This window comes from Rhinopithecus bieti, unplaced genomic scaffold (assembly GCF_001698545.2).
Source record: "Rhinopithecus bieti isolate Rb0 unplaced genomic scaffold, ASM169854v2 scaffold_40368, whole genome shotgun sequence".
NCBI lineage: Eukaryota > Metazoa > Chordata > Mammalia > Primates > Cercopithecidae > Rhinopithecus > Rhinopithecus bieti.
The window spans coordinates 3,362,877-3,381,759 of NW_016817546.1; the positions used below are offsets into that span (position 1 = coordinate 3,362,877).

Here is an 18,883-nt window from a genome sequence, read left to right on the forward strand (position 1 = left end):
TTTTTTTTTTTTTTTTTTTTTTGAGACGGAGTCTCACTCTGTCGCCCAGGCTGGAGTGCAGTGGCCAGATCTCAGCTCACTGCAAGCTCCGCCTCCCGGGTTTACGCCATTCTCCTGCCTCAGCCTCCCGAGTAGCTGGGACTACAGGTGCCCGCCACCTTGCCCGGCTAGTTTTTTGTATTTTTTTTTTAGTAGAGATGGGGTTTCACTGTGTTAGCCAGGATGGTCTTGATCTCCTGACCTCGTGATCCGCCCTTCTCGGCCTCCCAAAGTGCTGGGATTACAGGCTTGAGCCACCGCGCCCGGCCGGCACTGGGGTCTTTCTAACAGGTGTGACACATGCTGTCCCATCCTGTGGAAGGACCCTCCCTCTCTGCCCTGGAGAGGCCGTCTTGGCCTTTGACTTGTCTCCTCCCAGCCCCTGTCCATCCCACATCCCAGACCTCATCCTAGAGCCGGAGTGCAGACTGTTACCTAGCAACCTCCACAGGGGTGGCCTCGTCTTTCAGGTATCTCAGAGTCTGAGAGTTCCTTAAAAATCCTTTGTCCAATATATACACCTATAATTTGTCCATATAAATTTTTTTTTGAGACAGAGTCTCACTCTGTTGACCAGGCTGGAGTACAATGGTGCGATCTCGGCTCACTGCAACCTCCACCTCCCGGGTTCAAGCGATTCTGGTGCCTCAACCTCCCAAGTAGCTGGGATTACGAGCATGTGCCACCACACCCAGCTAATTTTTGTATTTTTTGTAGAGAAAGGGTTTTGCCATCATGGCCAAGCTGGTCTCGAACTCCTGGCCTCAGGCGATCCGCCTGCCTCAGCCTCCCAGAGTGTTGGGATTACAGGCGTGAGCCACCATGCCCGTCCAGAAGTCAGACCTTTCTGAACACTGCTTTTTCTCACCGGATAAAGATAAAACCCACACAGGATCTCCTGGGCAGATACCTGTGTAAACTAGCCTGTCGTGCGTACCCACCCTCTGCCCCCAAGGCCTTCTGGTCAGGGCCAAGACCTCATCTGTTCCCTGCCCAGGACAGCTGGCACTCAGAAAGGGTAGCTCATTTCTACCTAACAAGCCCCAGGCTGTTGAAGACGCCAGCCCACTGGGCCACGAAATGACTGGGACTCATTTCAGGTGAAGACAGGTCCTTTCTAGGTCTGGCCTTAGACAAGTAATATTTCTCAGCAGCCAAAAAAGCTGGTGGGATGAAGGGTGGTCCTGACCCAGAAGTTGATACCTGGGGTCTCATAAGTGTCCAATATCACTTCTTTTCTTTCTCTTTCTCTTCTCTTCTCTTCTCTTCTCTTCTCTTCTCTTCTCTTCTCTTCTCTTCTCTTCTCTTCTCTTCTGAGACAGAGTTTTGCTCTTGTTGCCCAGGTTGGAGTGGAATGGCACAATCTCAGCTCACTGCAAACTTCACCTCCCTGGTTCAAGTGATTCTCCTGCCTCAGCCTCCCAAGTAGCTGAGATTACAGGTACCTGCCACCACGCCTGGCTAATTTTTGTATTTTTAGTAGAGAGGGGTTTTGCCATGTTGGCCAGGCTGGTCTCAAACTCCTGACCTCAGGTGATCCACCCCCCTCAGCCTCCCAAAGTGCTGGGATTACAGGCGTGAGTCACTGCGCCCAGCCCCAGTGTCATTTCCAAGGCTTTGATGTGCCTGTGGGTCATGGTTGCTAAATTGTGTCACCACAAATCATATGTTGAGGTCCTGACCCTGAGTGCCTCAGAATGTCACTGAATGTAAAGAAAGGGTCTTTAAAGAAGTAATTAGGCCAGGCGCGGTGGCTCAAGCCTGTAATCCCAGCACTTTGGGAGGCCGAGACTGGCGGATCACAAGGTCAGGAGATCGAGACCATCCTGGCTAACACAGTGAAACCCCGTCTCTACTAAAATACAAAACTAGCCGGGCGAGGTGGCGGGCTCCTGTAGTCCCAGCTACTCGGGAGGCTGAGGCAGGAGAATGGTGTAAACCCGGGAGGCGGAGCTTGTAGTGAGCTGAGATCCGGCCACTGCACTCCAGTCCGGGCGACAGAGCGAGACTCCGCCTCAAAAAAAAAAAAAAAAAGAAGTAATTAAGTTAAAATAAGGTCATTAGGGTAGGCTGGTGTCTTTACAAGAAGAGGAGGTTAGGACAGACTCACACAGAAGAACAACCCTGTGAGGACATGGGGGAAGGTGGCATCTACAAGCCCAGCAGAGAGGCCTCAGGAAGAGCCAGCCTGCTGATACCTTGACCTAGGACTTGCAGCCTCCAGGGGTGAGATGAACTTCTGCTGTTTAAGGCCCCAGCGTTTGATGGGCACTCTGTTACAGCAGCGCCAGCACAAGGTACTCCACACACAGAATTTCAGACTGGCTCCCCTGCCTTCTCTCCTGGTCACCGTTAGCTGCCATGTGAGTTTCCTCATTCCTGCCCTGGACTTGCCCTCATGCCAGGGTGTGTGGGAGAAGTAGCCTGTCATGGAGTCAGAAGCAGAGTAGAGGAAACCCTCCCAAGAAGCCACATTCTGGGGACCTCCCCACCCAGCCCACCCTCCTGAATATGTGTCAAGAGGTCCTTGCATCTGGGCCCCTCCGGGAGCTGGCGTGCAGGAGCGCCATCTCAAAGCCAGCCAACAGACTCCTCCAAGCGCCCAGGCTTCTGGGAAGGAGCCCCTGGGGGCCCCGACGTCCCTGCATCTCAGCCAGTTCCCACCACCTGTGGCTTGACCCAAGGGAGGGGATGCCTGTTCTCCCACCTGCCGCTTCAGCGTGGACCTGCCAGGATCTAGAGGTGTCCAGAATCAGCCTGCAATTGCCGAGGGCACCTTGGGCCTCAGGGAAATTTAGCACACCCTGAAACCCATGATACCATGAGGAGCGGGGTTCTGAGAAGAGGCCAGAAATTGGCGGCATGAAAGGACTGGAAAAGCCTATTGTTTATTGACCTAGGAACAGAAGGAGACTGAAATCAAAAGCCCATTAAGACTCAGCCTTGGCCGGGTGCGGTGGCTCACGCCTGTAACCCCAGCACTTTGGGAGGCCAAGGTAGGCGCATCACGAGGTCAGGAGATTAAGACCGAGGTGAAAACCCGTCTCTACTAAAAATACGAATAATTAACCGGGCACGATGGTGAGTGCCTGTAGTCCCAGCTACTCAGGAGGCTGAGGCAGGAGAATGGCATGAACCCGGGAGGCGGAGCTTGCAGTGAGCTGAGATTGCGCCACTGCACTCCAGCTGGGCAACAGAGCGAGACTCCGTCTCAAAAAAAAAAAAGACTCAGCCTTGTGTCGAAAATCAGATTAAAGTGTGGTTTACCCACCAACGTGTGTCTTGAGAGAGTGAGAAAGGCAGTGGAGTGGGATGGAAAAGTAACAAAATATACCAGGTTTGAGCATGACACTTGAAAAGAATGTTGGGTGTGGTTCCTGTCACATGGAACTGACTAGAGACAGACAGATCAGATGCCTACTAAGTTTACGAGGAAACTGAATTTGCCTGGACTGGAAAAAAGCTTTTGACTGTTCAAACTTTAAAGTAACCTCCCCAAACCTAGATGAGCAGGAGGTAGGCCGTGGGCCCTATTTCCCAGTGCCTGCTTGAATGAGGCCATGGTGGATAACGAACAGGGAAGAACCTTCCAGGAGGCTGAACCAAGGACCATGTGGTTCCTCCCCAAGAGTGGAATCAGGGTCTAACCAAAGACCCTTCTCCACGGCCATAGCTCAGACCCTAGCGGGAGTCATCTCTGCTTGGGCCAGGGGCTCCTGGGTAGCTCCTGTGTTCTTTTCTTTGCTGAATGAGTGTGCTCTTCTGCTGCTGTATAAAGGGTGCAGGTGCAGGTAACTCATCTTCTTAGTTCATTGGCTGCAGGAACATGAAAAATTGCATCTAAACACGATGGAGAAGACTGCATACATGTGACCAGCCGCTGCGCTCTGAGGTGAGCTCAGAGGCTGGATCGGGTTTCAGGGGGTCATCCTTAAGGGTGAGGTGCTCTACGTGTGCAAAGAATACAACAGGGATCTGGTGACTGGAGGGGTAGAACCAAACAGATGACCAAGCCTGTCTGCACACACAGCAGGGCCGCGTTGCCCTGCGTCCTCTGCAGCGGGTGTGACAGCACCACTCATGTGTAGAGTGTGAGCAGAGTGAAATGCTGCTTCCAGGCCTGACTCATGGAAACCTCAGGTGTGTGAGCCTCCCCCCACTCTGTCCCCTTCCAAGGTAACCTTCGAAGCTACCCATTAAGGGTAATGGAGCTACCGGACCAGAGGGGCCTGAATCCCCACATCTTCACCGTTTGGATGAAATCTACCCCACTAGGAAAGCCTGATTTGGACTTTACCTAAGCAAGAAATCAGCCTCACTGTGTGACCCACTAGGGTTTTAGGGTTTATCTGCTGCAGCAGTGACTATGATCTTAACTGACACAGTGCCTCATCTGTGAACCTGCAGGTTCAAAATGATATGAGGAGCCGGAACCAGGTGCCCAGGACAGCAGTGGGCGAGGTTTACATAGCTGTAAACACAAAACTCTCCTTTTTGGATCCCGTCCTGTGTGACAGGCTGTTTACAGGCCTTCGTGTGTGTTAGGTGTTTACGTCATCTTCACAACTCGATAGTTTTACTTCACCATCTCTGGTTCCAGCTGAGGAAATTGAGGCACAGGGAGGTTAAGTTCCTACGAAGGCAGCAGAACTGGGATTGAAACCCAGGCAGTCCAACTCCAGAACCTCCCTTCCTCCCCCATCCTCTCTTGCTTCCCCCATGCCCTCAGCCCCCAAACTACTGCTTACGGGAGCAGGACTATGGGCCTGGCCAGAGGGCCAGAGACATCGAGTGGAAGGAGCTTCAGACCCAGGGCTGAGCCCCTGGCCTGGCCATGTTCACCAGCCCTTGCACCCTTGTGGATGGCTCAGGGTGGATCTTCCTAGGGCTTGGCCAGGGCACTTCCTGACCCCAGAAGGGTGGATCCCAACCCAGAAGCCAGGGGCTAGGTGACCTGCCAAGACCCCATCTGCACTGGAAGGGCTGTACCAGGCTTGGAAGTGAACACTGTTTTCAGCCCAAGGGCCAGGGATGAGGCAGGCATTCGAACTTGTCCGAGGCAGGGCTAATTTTGTCATAAACCCTAAAAATGGACAGCCATATGGCCACATAGTCCCTCCACGGTCAAAGCTGGACAGCTGACAGCTATCAATCCGAAGAGCTCACGATAATTCCATTTTCTCTTGTTAGAGAAAACAATAAGGATAACTGGCTTTTAAAAAAATTATATGTTGGGCTGGGCGCAGTGGCCCACGACTGTAATCCTAACACTTTGGGAGGCTGAGGCGGGCGGATCACTTGAGGTCAGGAGTTCGAGACCAGCCTGGCCAACATGGTGAAACCCTGTCTCTACTAAAATACAAAACTAGCTGGGCGTGGTGGCGGGTGCCTGTAATCCCAGCTACTCGGGAGGGTGAGGCGTGAGAATTGTTTGGACCCAGGAGACGGAGGCTTCAGTGAGCTGAGATTGCGCCACCGCACTTCAGCCTAGTCGACAGAGCGAGGCTTTGTCTCAAGAAAGAAGAAAGGTCTGTCTTCTAGAGACTGGACGTTATATTTCATCTGCTTTTTTTCATAAGTGCAGCTTCTTTTTTTTTTTTTTTTTTTTTAGACAGAGTCTGGCTCTGTTGCCCAGGCTGGAGTGCAGTGGCCGGATCTCAGCTCACTGCAAGCTCCGCCTCCCGGGTTTACACCATTCTCTTGCCTCAGCCTCCTGAGTAGCTGGGACTACAGGTGCCCGCCACCTCGCCCGGCTAGTTTTTTGTATTTTTTTAGTAGAGACGGGGTTTCACCGTGTTAGCCAGGATGGTTTCAATCTCCTGACCTAGTGATCCGCCCATCTCAGCCTCCCAAAGTGCTGGGATTACAAAGGCGTGAGCCACCGCGCCTGGCCAAGTGCAGCTTCTTAAAGATATTTCAGGAGCAGTGCAGTGTTGGGTGACTGAAGCTCCTCCAGGGTGTTTGGGGCTCCTGCAAGAGTGAGGTGATAAGATTAGTGAATGGGGTTGGGGGCTGGCCGGAGGGAAGAGCTTGTACCCTGGGGAGCTGTATGTTCTCAGGCTGGTGGAGTAAATTACAGAAACACTGTGGCACTTCTTGTAGGAAATGCAAGTCAGATAGTTAACTAGAGCCCGGTAGAGGGTCACACGGAGCCCTGGGACTCACAGCTTTGAGGTGTTTCGTGGCTACCCCTGGGCAGGGCCTTGCAGGGCGCTGATGGCCCCAGAGAGTCTCGTCATGGCCCACTAACAGAATGGGTCATGAATCCTTGAAAACCTCTCCTTCACCAACTGTAGCCTGTTTGGAGACCATGGTTTTCCTTAAGAGAAATCATAGCTGAACTGCCTTTGGATGCCTTCGCTGACTATGCAGACCTCAGGGTGGTTTCGGCATTGTCAGACCATTCAGCTGTGGGAATCAGTCTACCCCATAACTAATCTCTTTCCTTTGCAATTCCAGAGCCGAACACTGTCAGCTACAGCCAGTCCAGCTTGATCCACCTGGTGGGGCCTTCAGACTGCACCCTGCACGGCTTTGTGCACGGAGGTAAGAAGGAAGTGCCCTGGTCACTCCGTGCCTGTCCCTTGGCTCGTTGTTGCTCCTCTGGGAGCCATGCTGCTGTCTGATACAGTTGAGGCTCTTGTGTTTGGTGAAGTATAAATTTAAATTTTCAAGAAGTTGCACAATAGACCAGGCGCAGTGGCACATGGCTGTAATCCCAGCACTTTGGGAGATGGAGGCAGGAGGATTGCCTGAGCTTAGGAGTTCAAGACCAGCCTGGGCAACATAGGGAGACCCCCGTCTCTACAAAAAAATAAATAATAAGCCAGGTGGTGGCCTGCACCTATGATCCCAGCTACTGGGAGGCTGAGGTGGGAGGATCGCTTGAGCCCAGCAGGTCGAAGTTGCAGTGAGCCGTGATCGTGGCACCACACTTCAGCCTGGGCAACAGAACGAGACCCTATCCCAAAAAAAAAGGTTGAATGATAAATCACAGAAATATGCTGGCGGGCAGGGCGCAGTAGCTCACGCCTCTAATCCCAGCACTTTGGGAGATCGAGGTGGATGGATCACCTGAGGTCAGGAGTTCGAGGCCAGCCTGGCCAACATGGCAAAAACCCATCTCTACTAGAAATACAAAAATTAGCCAGGCATCGTGGTGTGTGCCTGTAGTCCCAGCTATTCAGGAGGCTGAGGCAGGAGAATCACCTGAACCTGGGAGGCGGAGGTTGCAGTGAGCCGAGATCACACCACTGCACTCCACCCTGAGCGACAGAGTGGGACGCCATCTCAAAAAAAAAAAAAAAAAAAGAAAGAAAGATGCTGGCTTGGTGATAACAGTTAAATGGATGACTGCGTCCCTGGGGAGGGTCACATGCAGCCCCGGAATCTTCTGGTTGTGAGATGTTTAATGCCTGCTGAGGGTCAGGTCAGGGCCTTGCCAGGGCACTGAAGTCCCCAGAGACTAGCATTGTGACTCACTGGCAGTGACTCGTTAATAATGTATTTCCTCTAATGTTTGCATTTATTTTTTCCCAGTAAGTGCAGATCTCTTCTCAAGCAACACAGGCCTTAAAGTTCCTCGCTCAGCTTCCCAGAGTTTGGGAAACATAGCTGGAACACAAGAGGATTTAGCTCTAGGTTCACAGACGGACACTTTTTACTTTAATAATGTGTAGTTATTTTTCATGATTTAAAGAAAATGTAGATGGCATATCAAACCCATAATTTCATGGCTACTGTAATTTTGAAGAAGACCAAAGTAAACTTTTAAAAACAAGTCGGTTGAAGAAAAGCATCAAGGATATAAGATCATAGTGAAGTGGTATCAGTGAGAGCAGAAGTTGTGAAGGTGCTGTGTGGTTAATGAAGGTTGGGAGCAGCTGTTCTGGTTGTACTGCGCTATTCATCTGTCCCGAGGCATGACAGGCACTTTTGCACAATGCTGTCATTTCTTTTTTTTTTGGAGACAGAGTCTTGCTCTGTCGCCCAGGCTGGAGTGCGGTGGTGCAATCTCGGCTAACTGCAAGCTCCGCCTCCTGGGTTCACACCATTCTCCTGCCTCAGCCTCCCGGGTAGCTGGGACTACAGGTGGCCGCCACCATGCCTGGCTAATTTTTTGTATTTTTGGTAGAGACAGGGTTTCACCGTGTTAGCCAGGATGGTCTTGATCTCCTGACTTTGTGATCTACCCACCTCAGCCTCTCAAAGTGCTGGGATTACAGGCATGAGCCACCACGCCCAGCCAATGCTGTCATTTCTAATTGCCTGGAACACCAAGTTCCCCTTTCTTCTCCACTCAGAAAACTCCTATTTATCCTTCAAAATCCAGCTCAAATGGCACCACTCTGTGCTGGCTTACATTGATATTTCTACCAGGGACACCTCAGGAGCAGGGACTGGATCGTATTATTTGTGTTGGCTCCAGCACCCACAGAGAGTCAAAGGGGTACCTTGCAGATACTTATTCCATGAATGAGAGGCACCAATCGCTTTCAGGTTTGGGGCAGTGGGTTCTGAGCCTATGAGATGCAGTCTCGCTCTGTTGCCCAGGCTAGAGTTCAGTGACATGATCTGATCTTGTTTCACTTTATCCTGTGCCTCCCGGGTTCAAGAGATTCTCCCGCCTCAGCTTCCCGAGTAGCTGGGATTACAGATGCATGTCATCACACTCGGCTAATTTTTGCATTTTAAGCAGAGACAGGGTTTTACTATGTTGGCCAGGCTGGTCTCAAACTACTGACCTCAAGTGATCCACCCACCTCAGCCTCCCAAAGTGCTGGGATCACAGGCGTGAGCCACCACGTCCAGCCCTGATGTCAGATATGTTTCCAAAGTTTGTTTCTTTTTCAAACTAATCCCCTTTTGTGTTTCTTTTTCCTATTTCATGATTGTTTTCCTCTTTCCACTCAGCAGTGGCTGCACTGCTCTTCAATCTGATTAACCATGGTCTTAGCAAGGGAAGCGCCGCTGTATAACAAGCACTTCCAGGCCTGTGACCATCTGAGGATCTCGCTGCCCCGAGAACAGCTGTTGCCTCAGAGGCATTTCCTGTTTCCCCTCCTTATTGCCCCTATGTATCTGTCCTCCCCCGAATTCCAGGGTGGGCAGCAGCTCCCTCTTCTGAGCCTGGCCAACCCAAGTCCAGACTTCTGCCACTTCCGAGTATTGTGTTGGAGCCTCACACAGCTCCATTCTGCCTGGAATCTGTGAAACTCTGTGCCACCAGTTTTGTTTATTTTGTCGACACGTTAGACGTTCTTCACTAAATGGGGCATTTCCGTTGTCACTGTCTACTTGGTGAAAAGTCCATACCCTTAAGCCCAGTCTTTCTTTATGTTCTGAAAGGCCTCAGTGAGATGCCAGGAGTGGGAGAAATCACTGGAAAAGCCCCTTGGAAGTCTGCAGCATGTTATGTTCATTCACGGTATCTAAGCTGCTTCATTGATACAGGCACATGTTAAGATGTATGTTAAGAAGTGTTTACAAGCCGGGTGTGGTGGCTCCCGCCTGTAATCCCAGCACATTGAGAGGCCGAGGTGAGTGCATCATGAGGTCAGGAGATGGGGACCATCCTGGCTAACACAGTGAAACTCCATCTCTACTAAAAATACAAAAAGTTAGCCGGGCGTGGTGGCGGGCGCCTGTAAAGTCCCAGCTACTCGGAAGGCTGAGGCAGGAGAATGGCATGAACCCAGGAGGTGGAGGTTGCAGTGAGCCGAGTTTGCGCCACTGCACTCCAGCCTGGGCGACAGAGCAAGACTCCGTCTCAAAAAAAAAAAAAAAAATGTTTACAGTGGCTTTACAACACTTAATGCCTATTTTAGTAGGGATTTTGTCCCCACAATTTGTAAAAATCTGTCTAATAATTTTACCAAGCTTAACCTTCTCTCATAGGGCCTGGTAACTCACCAGGAGCGAATGAATAAAATAAACACCGTGTTGAAAACACGAATTGTGAGTTTATTGAATTTCCTGTAGAGTACTGTTGGCAAGAATGGCATCTAAAATCATTTGAATCAAAATCTTCACTAAACTGTAACTCACTAGATGCCAGTTGCAGAAGAAAATGTTGAAATGGATGCCAATTTGGCCTTTATTCTGTAATTTTAGACTGTGCATGTGTCTTTGAACAGCTGCACCAGAGTCCCGTTTTCTGTGATTTCTACACACTGGCTAGCCTTGGTCTTGAGGACTTTACACACAGGTCTGGGTGGTGATAAACTCGTGAAGGGTGTCTTGGAAAGGGAGGAGCTGTTCTGGCTGGAATCACAGGTAGAATGAAGTGCTCCCACCAGACACTAGCTCATTGCTGCTTTCCTGGTTGCATGGACAGAACCTCGTGTCTTTAGGTAGGGGAACAGAAAAGATCTGGGGAGTGAGCCCGAGGGTGTGGAGGGTCGTCATCCCATGTGGGAGGAGGGTTGGTGGGGTCTCTGCCATTCTGGGTTGAAGGGCTCGTGGAGGGTGTGGAGCACGGTCATTATCCCATGCAGGAGGAGGGTTGGTGGTGTGTGTGCAGTTCTGGGCTGAAGGGCATGTGAAGAGGGCAAGCCTGGCTTTTGGTTTCTGTCTTCCCTGAGTCCTGAGTGAGTCACTCCACGGTCCCCCACCCTCCTCCGTAGAGTGCTCGGGGTCAGCCCAGAAAAGACCAGTTTCCTCCCTGTTCTCCCCTCCCCTCCCCTCCCCCGACATTTGGTTGTACAGACTGAAGGGGTGACCCAGCAGATATCCGTGGGGGTTCAGACCTTGGGAGAAGGAAGTTCTTGGGGGTCAGCCAGTAGCCCTGTTCAAGGCAGACCGTAGAGGAGTCTCGAGCATGCATTCTTCACTTCTCAACTTTTGGAGACCTTGGCCTTTTCCTCGGTACTTTTTTTTTTATTTTAAAGTTCAGTATTATGTGGAAGCGATCCGGAGGGCTTGTGGGTCTCTCTTCCTCCCATTGCTCCTGCAGGGGTAGCTGCTGTTTCTGGTTCAGGACTCTGCTTCCTAAGCATGAGGTTCTGTTGCTGTCTCTTGATGCATAAGTTTCAGATGCGTGAGCCCCATCCCTGCTCATCAGGCGGGGTACTGCGATTACTTTCCCTAAAACTGTGTTACTGCAATAGCCAACGGTGGCTTTGTGCCCTTCAGCCGCTCCGTATGATGCTCTTGGTACAGTCTGCCTGCCACGGAACTGTTCCCTGCCATGTTCCCTGGAGGGCTCCGCCTTTAGTCCTCCTCCTCCACGTTGCTCATTCCATGCCTGCTCTAAACTGCTCTCCTGGGACGGCCTTTGCCACTCGCCTGGGTTGGATGCCAGGATTCATGGATCTTCAGTTTTCCTCTTTGCTGGTTTTGGTGGAACATGTCCTCCAGTGACTTCCCAAGAAAGGCAATATATTAACTGGAATAAAGGCTCAGCTGCCGAATAAAGGCTCAGCTGCCATCCAAACAACTTGGCTTCAAGAAGAGAGAGGACTTTTTCTTTTTTTTAACCTAACAATGCAGCTGTGAGCGATCCAGAGCCAATAGGCAGCCCCGTGGTGCTGGGGACCCAGGCTTCTGCCGCCCTGTGGCTCCGACAGCCCTGGGGTACCCTTTTGGTGAGCCACATGTTGCCTGTCTCTTTATCAGCATGCAGCCCCAAAGGGGTGGAGGGCATGTTGGAAACTGCACCCTCCCCTTTGGCCACAGTGTCCTCATGGGACCACATCTGTGGGTGGGTGAGTGCCGCTGGTCGGATGCGTCTGTTAGACATTGGAGTGACTAGTGACGGAAGGGATAGTCTCTGTCATGGGGCCTAGAGGGTCATCTTCCCGAGCTTTGCATGTCTGAAACGACTTCTGGCTGAGCAGGGTGTTCTAGGGGAAGCGTTCCTTACAGGGCTTGGAAGGCTTTGTTCCATGTCTTCTGGCTTCTGAGGTTTCTGCTAGGAAATTCAGGGACTGTAGATTTTCCCTCCACTTTCTGGCCACAACCTCTACCTGTCTGCTGTCCTGATCTTCCCTGCCCATTCCAGCCTTCAGCCCTTGGCCTATCCTTGATCTTCCAGGGACTTTTTGTTATGAACCCGTTTATCTGGATAGCAAATCACGTGGTTTGCAGTTTCTGGGTGTTTTTTCTAAGTGAAGTAACATCCTTTTCCACCTCTGGCTCACTGGGGTCACCCCAAGTGTTTGGTAGGTTGGAAGGGGCCCAAGAACTTGCACTGCCCCCTTGCTCCTTGCGATGCTGAGGCTGCTGGTCTGGAGTCCCCACCAGGCTGTGCCATGTCTCTCTCCATCTCTGCGGTCAGGCCACCCTTCCTAGGCAGTTTTGGCAGGTGGGCTCACCTCTTATGTAATTAAAAGTTTGAATTCCATCCATGGACAGCTTTTAAAATTTTTTTTGTGGGTACGTAGTAGGTATATATATTTATGGGGTACATGAGATGGTTTGATACAGGCACACAATATGAAACTAGTATGCTGACCAGGCACGGTGGCTCACACCTGTAATCCCAGCACTTTGGGAGGCCAGGCTGGGCAGATCACCTGAGGTCAGGAGTTCGAGACCAGCCTGGCCAACATGGTAAAATCCTGTCTCTACTAAAAATACAAAAATTAGCTGGGTGTGGTGGTGCGTGCCTGTAATCCCAGCTACTTGGGAGGCAGAGGCAGGAGAATCACTTGTGCCCAGGAGGCCGAGGTTACAGTGAGGTAAGATCATGGCACTCCAATCCAGCCAGCCTGGGTGACAAAGCGAGACTCTGTGAAAGAAAGGAGAGGGGAGGGGAGGGGCACATCATGGAGAATGGGGTATCCATTTCTTCAAGCATTTATCTTTTGTGTTACAAACAATCCACTTACACTCTTTTAGTTATTTTGAAATGTACAATTAAGTTATTATTGACTATGGTCACCTGTTGTGCTATCAAATAGTAGGTTCTTTCAATTTTTTAATTAACCATCTCCCCTGGCCCCTGCCAACCACCCATCCTGTAGTCAGCTTTAGAGCCTTCCCCTCCATCTCAGGCTCCTTCCCGGGCCACCAGCTCTACCGAGGGAGATGCAGCCTCCTTTTGCTTAGAGCCAGCCCTTCCTCCCTATCCTGCCCTCTTCTCGCTTCTCTGTCAGATCCGGTCTGTATGTCTCCTGTGCTTGAGGTGATGCTGTTGGCCCCTCCCCTGAGAGGTTGAGCCTGTGGCCTCGTCTCTACTGCCTGTTAAGGTCACTTGGGGAACTCTTAAAACCACAGACACCCAGACCCCACCCGACAGGTGACCCAGACCCTGGGGGTGGGGGCGAGGGGTGTCCAGGAGCTGTAGTTTCCCAAGCTCTGCAGGGGATTCTCTGGGACAGGCTGGGGCAGCACTGCTGCAGTGAACGTTCTACCCTGGGAAAGAGAACTGGCTGGGAGAAAGGGGCGCTCCTGGACTCACGGCTCCACGAGTGTGTTTCCCTTCTTCTCAGCAAGCAAGTTTCCCAGTTCTGAAATCCGTCTTGTCATCTTCCTGGGTACCCTTAAGTGAGCAGCCTAGTACACATTTTGGGCTATTTTGAGAAGCCGGAAGAAGAACCTCATTCCTACAGTTAGTTATTGTGATCCTCCCTGAATTATACCACAAGAGACCCTAACAGCTGGGGACGGAGGGAGTTGAGATACCTTGAGGAGCAGATTGAACCTTGCAGACAGCGGCAACTCCAGCCCTGGCCTGGACCAGTTTTGTTGGGGAACTGGCCCAGCTGGCACCCCCCAACACTGCACATTTGGGGTGCATCAGCCTGTCTCTCTCATTTCAGCCTAGATGTGGCCCTCACAGGGCCATTGTCCAGGGGATGATCCTGGTTGTTCTGGTTGCTTCTCCAGTTCCTGTATCAGGGTCTTTAGAGCGTGAGGGGAATGGAGGGAGGGCACGGGTTGTTCTTTGGCTTAGAAAAGAACCTCAGCGTTTATTGATCACATCGGTTCTGAGTAAAATCTATGCTCTGAGACAGAAGTCAAGGTGGGCATCCTCATCGGGAGGGCTTGCTCGGCTCCCATGGTACTGGGAAGCACAGGATGGAGCGTGTGGCAGGGAAGTGGGGCCACAATAGAGCTTCCTAAACTCATCTGAGCCTCAGAAACCATCTTAGAGCTCGTTAAAAATGCAGATTCTGGCTGGACGCAGTGGCTCACACCTGTAGTTGCAGCACTTTGGGAGGCCAAGGCAGGTGGATAACTTGAGGTCAGGAGTTTGAGACCAGCCTGGCCATCATGATGAAATCTTGTCTCTACTAAAAATACGAAAATTAGCCAGGTGTAGTAGCAGGCGCCTGTAATCCCAGCTACTTGGGAGGCTGAGGCAGGAGAATCACTTGAACCTGGGAGGTAGAGGTTACAGTGAGCCAAGATCACACCACTGCACTCCATCCAGCCTGGGCAACAGAGCAAGACCCTGTCTCAAACAACAACAACAACAAAAACAGATTCCCCGGCCCTTCTCCTGGAGGTTTTGCTGCAACAGGGCTGGGCTGGGGCCCAGAAACCTGTATTTTTAGCAACAAGTGCCCTGGGTGGCTCTGATGATTCAGGGGGCTCAGAAACACACAGCTGGAGCGTGGGTTTGTCTCCATGAATCCAGCAACCGTGTCCTTCCACCATGTCTGGACCTCTCCAGAGCAGTGGACACCACTGACCTGGACACCCTGAGATCCCCTCACAGGGTTTCAGGCCATTATGCTTTCCAAGTCCTTCGTCCTCCCACACTGGTGGGCACCAGGGTGGCTGGGGAATGGGCCCGGGCGTCTGAATGTTAATTGCGCCCTGAGTGGTTCTGCCCGCACCAGGTTGAGGACCCTGGGGCTCTCTGGAGGCTCTACCTCCTCCTCTTTCACCTGCCCCTGAGTGTGGGGGTATGCCCCTAAGGTCTGCCCTCGCCCTCTTTCCACCTTTTCTCCCACAAGCTCACCTGACCCCTCAGCCTCAGCTCCCGCCTCCAAGTGGCAACTGACGGATTTTCTAATATCCAGCTCAGTCGTTACTCCCAAGCTTCAACAGCCTGTGGCAGCTTCACCTTGGACCTGCCCTTCCTCTGGATTCCCCACAAGCCGTCCTACTCCTGACTTCTGAAGGTGATGTGAACGGTGCCCTGAGGCTGCGGCCTGCAGCAGCCCTCACCTAACCCAAACTCTCTGGGCCTCTCTCTCCTCCCCACCAGTGAGATAACGCAGGGATTATAAATAAACGAGATAATACAGGGAAGACAGCACATGGGAGGCATTTAAGAAAGATCAGTTACTTTCATAACTTTTATTACATTTACTTTATTAGTTTTATTATTACAGACGTAGAGAATGTTCTGCTCCGTGGAGAACTCAAGCTTTTTTCTCATATCCAGGGGAGCGTTTACAAAATAGGATCATGCACTTGACCACAAAGAGCATTTTAATTATAAGTTCCCTAAAGTGAGACCCATTAAGCCTAAGCCTTCTTAATGAGAACATAGCCCCTGGAAATTGAACACTTCTGCAAATAACCGCCGGCCAAAGAAAAAGTAACATCTGGACTTATGATTATGTAGAAGATAATGAAAACTGATTACTTCCTATCAAAATCAGGGAGAGATAGCTAAAGATGTTCTCGGACTACAAGTGACAAACTTTGAGCTTATTACTTAAAAATAAAAAATTAAAAATACCTAAGTGTTGGAACTGGAAAAGCAAAATGAAATCCACCCACAGGAAGGAAGCAGAAGGACTCAGGGCAGGAGCAGGCCGACTTTATGTCTCCGTCTGTGACTCTGGGTCCCTCCTCTCCCCATATCTTGGAGCTGTCCTCCCAGCCCCCTACTGCAATCCCCCAAATCCAAGTCTTTAAATCACCACAGAACCTGTAAGGTTTGGGCCATCAGAGCTTGTTCTGCTGTCCCGTCCAAGTCCAGGCACCCTCTGGTTGCAGCCTACTGGGCACTGCCCTGGCACCTGGTTTGCAGAATGGGGTTGTGAGGTCATCACTGAGCCTCTTAACTGGGATGACTCTGCCTCTGCTGCCCAGGCTGGAGACCAGGTCTGTTTTGCCTGCTCTGCCAGCCCCAAGTCACAGTGTGCACAGCTGGGTCAAGGGAGTAAATGAAAGCCGACAGGGTGAGCATGACTGTTGATCGGCCTTGGTGGGGAGTGCTGTCATGGCAGAAAATAGTGGCCAGGACGTAGTGGTTTTCTGTTCTATGCTATCTTCAGTCTACAAATAAGTTTATCAGTAAAGAGCCACTGGCTAGGTGTAGTGGCTCATGCCTGTAATCCCAGCACTTTGGGAGGCCAAGGCAGGCAGATCATGAGGTCAGGAGATCAAGACCATCCTGGCTAACAGTGAAACCCCATCTCTACTAAATAATACAAAAAATTAGCCGGGCATGGTGGTGGGCACATGTAGTCCCAGCTATTCGGGAGGCTGAGGCAGGAGAATGGCGTGAACCCGGGAGGCGGAGTTTGCAGTGAGCCGAGATTGCGCCACAGCACTCCAGCCTGGGTGAAAGAGCCACTGACCCTGCCGGCTATGAGAGTCTAGGAGGGTCTGGGGAGATGTACTGGCTGTGCTGGGAGCCCTCTGCCCGGTCTCTGTTCCCTCTGCCCAGTCGCTGTACCTTCCGTCCAGTCGCTGTTCCCTTCACCAGGTCACTGTTCCCTCCACCTGGTTGCGCTTCCCTCCACCTGTTGCGGTTCTCTCTGCCTAGTCGCGGTTCCCTCCACCTGGTCACTGTTGCCTCTGCCTGTTGCTGTTCATTCTGCCTATTGCAGTTCCCTCTGCCATGTTGTCGTTCCCTCTGCCTGGTCGCTGTTCCCTCCATCTGTGGCTATTCCTTCTGCCTGGTTGCGGTTCCCTCCATCTGTTGCTGTTCCCTCTGCCTGGTCCTGGTTTCTTCTGCCTGTTGCTGTTGCTTCTGCCTGTTGCGGTTTCCCCTACCCGGTTGTGGTTCCCTCTGCCCTGTTGTAGTTCCCTCTGCCCAGTTATAGTTCCCTCTGCCTGGTCGTGGTTCCCTCTGCCTGTTGCTGTTCCTTCTGCCTGGTTGTGGTTCCCTCTGCCCTGTTGTAGTTCCCTCTGCCCGGTCACAATTCACTCCGCCTGTGGCTGTTCCTTCTGCTTGTTGCGGTTCCCTCTGCCTGGTTGCAGTTCCCTCCTCGTGTTGCAGTTCCCTCTGCCTGGTCATGGTCCAATGCCTGTTGTGGTTCCCTCTGCCTGTTGCTGTTCCCTCTGCCTGTTGCTGTTCCCTCCGCCTGTTGCCATTCCCTCTGTCTGGTTGCTGTTCCCTTCAACTGCAAGGCTGCCTGTGTTTTTCTTCAGGTCTCCACAGAAAAGGAAAGAGACCTCCCATGAGAACTCTGTATAAATTAGACTGCCTCTGCTTACTTTTTGTTCCAAAGCACCCTCACTCCTGACACACTTTCCTATGGCCTCTGCACCCCAGAATGAAAGTAGACACAGGTGGGGACCTCTGTCTGTTCACTGTTGCGTTCCCACTTAGCGCAGGGCCTGGAATGGAGTCAGCACTCAGTAGCTGAATGACTGGCCCGGGAAGAATGATGGTCCTGCCTGGGAAGGACTGTGGACTGTGCTGGCCCCGCGCAGTCAGCCCCACCCAGAGGAGCGTGCGAGGCTGCGCATGCGCTGCACATGAGGCACACGTGATGACCACTTTCTATCTCAAGAACCAGTGACCAGGCGCCTCCTGTGTGCCGGGCCCCTCCGTGCTCCACCAGGGTAGCTGTGAACAAGACACAGCCCTGCTGGTCAGTTGGGAGTCAGACCTCCTGCGACAAACATCCATGCGGGTGTCTAGCTGCCAGGAAGCCAAACAACGCTGCTGGGGTTCTTGAGGCCAGGGGACAGCACAGCTTAGCCTTAGACTGTAGGAGGAGGCAGAGGAAAGAGAGGGGAGAGAAAACATGGGAGGGGGCGCAAGTGAGGCCTCCACCAAGACGCTCTTGTTCACTTGGTCTTCTTAGGGCAGTTGTGAAAAAAACAGTCTTTTACATCTGCAGGAGGAGTTGACTTTCACTGAAAAATGCAAAAGAGGGCTCAGTTGCTCTTTTCCAATTCTGTGACCTTGTTTGACTGGAGCCCCCGCTGCTGCGTGGGACACAATGCACCAGACCCTCAGCGGTAGGGGAAGGAAGGAAAGAGGTGGACAAAGAGGGCACGTTCCCTACTCTTGAGGAACTTCTGGTCTAGGGGGGTCAGGAGGTGAACAAGCAAACACTTTGGGACATCGCTTTCTTCCTTGTGAAGCTGAGTGGCGTAGGCTGCAGCTAGATTCCTTTTAGTACTCGCCTTCTAGGATCTTGGTGTTTGAAAATGTCGTTCTCCACAACATTCTGGAGCTCCAAAGAATAGCTTCACGTCCATCCTGATGCTTCGCGGGGGAGTGGGACGTCGGGACTGGTGAACTTGAACCCCGAGATGGTGTCACCCCTGAAAACCTGGGCCCCTCCTCCCTTGACTGGGCGTGGGGTTCGTTCTGCCCCAGTCCAGGCATCCTACAGGCACCTGTCCCAGGAACTCACTTTATCCTGCCCACACTGGGTCCTCCTCTCAGCCGGGTGCCTGGTGGCCAGTACGTCATCCCTCTCAAATCATGGGGCACTGACCCCTTTCCAGAAATACAGAGTATTTGGTTGAGGTCATGCAGTGAACCATAAGGACATCCTTCTCTACCTGTGTACGGGTCGGGTGAGGGATTTTTTCTTTTTTTTTTTTTTTGGTGCCACATTGTCCAGCCTGTGCTTCTCTCTTTAGCTGTGGTTGCCAGGGGCATCCGTGGCAGATACCTACTGAGAGCATTTCCCTGTTCCAAGTGAAATGTTCACAAACTCTTTGTTTTGTTTTTTTTTTTTTTTTTTTTTTT

The 18,883-nt window shown here is 51.7% G+C and overlaps 1 protein-coding gene across 3 annotated transcripts in view; it reads left to right on the top strand.

The window, feature by feature from the left end:
• ACOT7 (acyl-CoA thioesterase 7) overlaps positions 1-18,883 on the top strand; it is a 140,292-nt gene that overhangs the window by 78,768 nt on the left and 42,641 nt on the right. For all 3 annotated transcript variants that reach the window (XM_017856075.1, XM_017856076.1, XM_017856077.1), the window contains exon 6: positions 6,499-6,585. In XM_017856075.1, the coding sequence (XP_017711564.1) occupies positions 6,499-6,585 (87 nt within the window). The remainder of the gene's footprint in view (positions 1-6,498; positions 6,586-18,883) is intronic.